This window comes from Tribolium madens, unplaced genomic scaffold (genome assembly GCF_015345945.1).
Source record: "Tribolium madens isolate multiple individuals breed KSU strain unplaced genomic scaffold, Tmad_KSU_1.1 Scaffold_7;HRSCAF=85;Tcas5.2_LG10, whole genome shotgun sequence".
NCBI lineage: Eukaryota > Metazoa > Arthropoda > Insecta > Coleoptera > Tenebrionidae > Tribolium > Tribolium madens.
In genome coordinates, this window is record NW_025401050.1 from 10,222,846 (window position 1) to 10,225,336 (window position 2,491).

Here is a 2,491-nt window from a genome sequence, read left to right on the forward strand (position 1 = left end):
AATCTTAAAATTTCGTTATTTCAAAAGTTTGAAATGTTCTATTTTTAGATTTTTATTTCAGAAACGGTTGTTTTTGAACTTTCAAATTTTCAGTTTCTAAGTTTCTAGATTTCTAAAATTCAGTTTCCAACAATTACATTTCAATTTTTCGGACAAAAAAATGTGCACTTTTTTCGACTTTGTTTAAGATTTTTTAAGATTTAGGTATTTAGATTTTCAAAAAATGAGAAATTCCAAAAATCAAGAATGATGCTCATTGACCCCGTCACCCCGCAACCCCTTGACACCTGTCAGTGTAAATTCCCACAAAATTACCCCAAATGTTAATCTCCGCGAGTCTCGCCCTCAAAATCCACCCCTACGGCCCCCAGGGCGTGGACCCCCACCCCCTCCCCCAAATCCCCTCCACCTCCAAAATCATCCAAGTGTCCACGTGCAACGACAACAGCTACATCGTAATTTTACGCGAAAATGAAAAACCCCAAATTTTCTCAGCGAGAGACAAGACAAACATCCGTTTAGTCCACACAATCAACGTTTCGAACGTTACGACAGTCACCTTCAAGCACACCACAAAGAAGGCCATAGCTTTGGGCACCCAAACCGGCAATGTGCTCATTTACGACACGAAAAGTCGCAAAGTCGTAAATTCGTACACGATCAATGAAGCGATCAAGTTTTTGGACTTCACGGCCAATGATCAACAATTGTGTGGCGTGGACGCGAGTACTTTACACGTGTTCTCGGATTTGGACTCGAAGACGTACAAACAAGTGGCCACGTGTACTAATATGCGAAGCCATCCGTTGGTGCCAAATCGGGTGGCTGTGGCGTTAAGTAATCACAGAGTGGGACTTTGGGACGTCCAAATCGGGATTGAACTCGCCAATTTGGGACTCGGGAATTCCCCCATCACGGGAATTGCTATGTCATCCTGTGGGAACTACCTCGTCATGTGCGGGGATTGTATCAAAGTCACTGGGATTGACTTCAATGGAGGGAAGCACACGTGTCAATTCCACGTGGAGTTGAACACACGTGTCACGTGTATGGACTTGAGTCCTGATGATAGGTACGTCGCTGTGGGACTGACCAATGGGAATGTGCGACTCTACGATGTGAAACAAAATATGCTTGTGGTTTCAGCGGCCAAACTACATGACGAGTCCATTAGTACGCTTGTGTTTGAACACGAGATATTTGAGTCCAATTCGCATTTCTCCTCAATGGTGAAGCTTTCTGAGCAGGATGTGAAGAAGAGTGTGGAGGTGGTGAAAAGTGTCAGGAGTACAAATGTGACCAATGAGGATTTGGACAAGTTCAAAAAGAGGATTCTTAGAGTTATTAAGAATGAGATGGACGCGTTGGAAAATCAGCTCAATGAGCATTGTGTCAAGTTTCAGAAATTTCTAGATAATGAGTTTGAGACTATTGATGAAATTATGAAGAGGAAATGGGATATTTTCACAAATGGTGATATGAATCAGATTATGAAGGCCATTTGTCCTGATGAGGCGAGGGGTTCCATGGAGTGATTTTGTTGATGAAATAAATTTTTGGCGATTTTTTGGGACTTTTGTTTACTAAAATTTTGAGATTCTAGACTAGAAACCTAACGCTATTTCACAAATCAAATTTTAAAATTTTCTAATAAACTTGGATTCCCCCTAAAAAGAAATTTTAGAATCTAAGAATCAAAAATTTCAAGTTTAAAACTATTTCATTCTGTAGTTCAAAAGTTGTCTAGTTTTTTAAAGCTAGAATTTTAAAATAATATTTCAAAAATATCAGGATTTCTTAGAATTTATTAACACCAAATGGCTAAAAATTAGCATTCTAAGATTCTACATTCTAGAAACCTAATGCTTATGATAAACGACTCTGTTTTAGAATTCTTGAAATGATATTCTATAATTTTGTTTAGAAAAGAAATTCTTAGAATCTAAGAAGAAATTCTGTAACTTTAGAATAAAAAAATTCAAAATTTTAAAAGTTTCAGAAGTGAGAAACGTAAATTTTTGTAGATCTAGGATAGCTGAAAGTAAAATCGGAAATTTCAAGTTTTTTAGAGCTAGAATTTTAAAATAATATTTCAAAAATATCAGGATCAGAAATGGCTAAAAATTAACATTCTAAAATTCTAGATTCCAGACGAAAAATCATATTCTACAATTCTGTTTAGAAAAAGAAAGTATGAGAATTTAAGAAGAAATTCTGTAATTTTAAAATCAAAAATTTTTTGTCTAAAATTTTAAAATTTAAAAAGTTTCAGAAATCAGATTATTGTAGATCTAGGATAGCTGAAAGTCAAATCAGAAATTCCTAGTTTTTTAAAGCTAGAATTTTAAAACAATATTTCAAAAATATCAGGATTTCTTAGAATTTATTAATATCAAATGGCTAAAAATTAGCATTCTATGATTCTAAATTCTAGAAACCTAAACGACTCTGTTTTAGAATTCTAGAGATTATATTCTATAATTTTGTTGAG

The 2,491-nt window shown here is 35.2% G+C and overlaps 2 protein-coding genes across 3 annotated transcripts in view; both read left to right on the plus strand.

Moving 5' to 3' along the window:
* The window catches only part of LOC123010025 (xaa-Pro aminopeptidase ApepP-like), a 47,962-nt gene that overhangs the window by 37,847 nt on the left and 7,624 nt on the right, over positions 1–2,491 (plus strand). The window lies entirely within an intron of this gene.
* On the plus strand, positions 301–1,566 carry LOC123010027. The gene has a single exon (XM_044406645.1). The coding sequence runs from the start codon at positions 321–323 to the stop codon at positions 1,533–1,535; it is 1,215 nt and encodes a 404-aa protein (XP_044262580.1). The 5' UTR covers positions 301–320; the 3' UTR covers positions 1,536–1,566.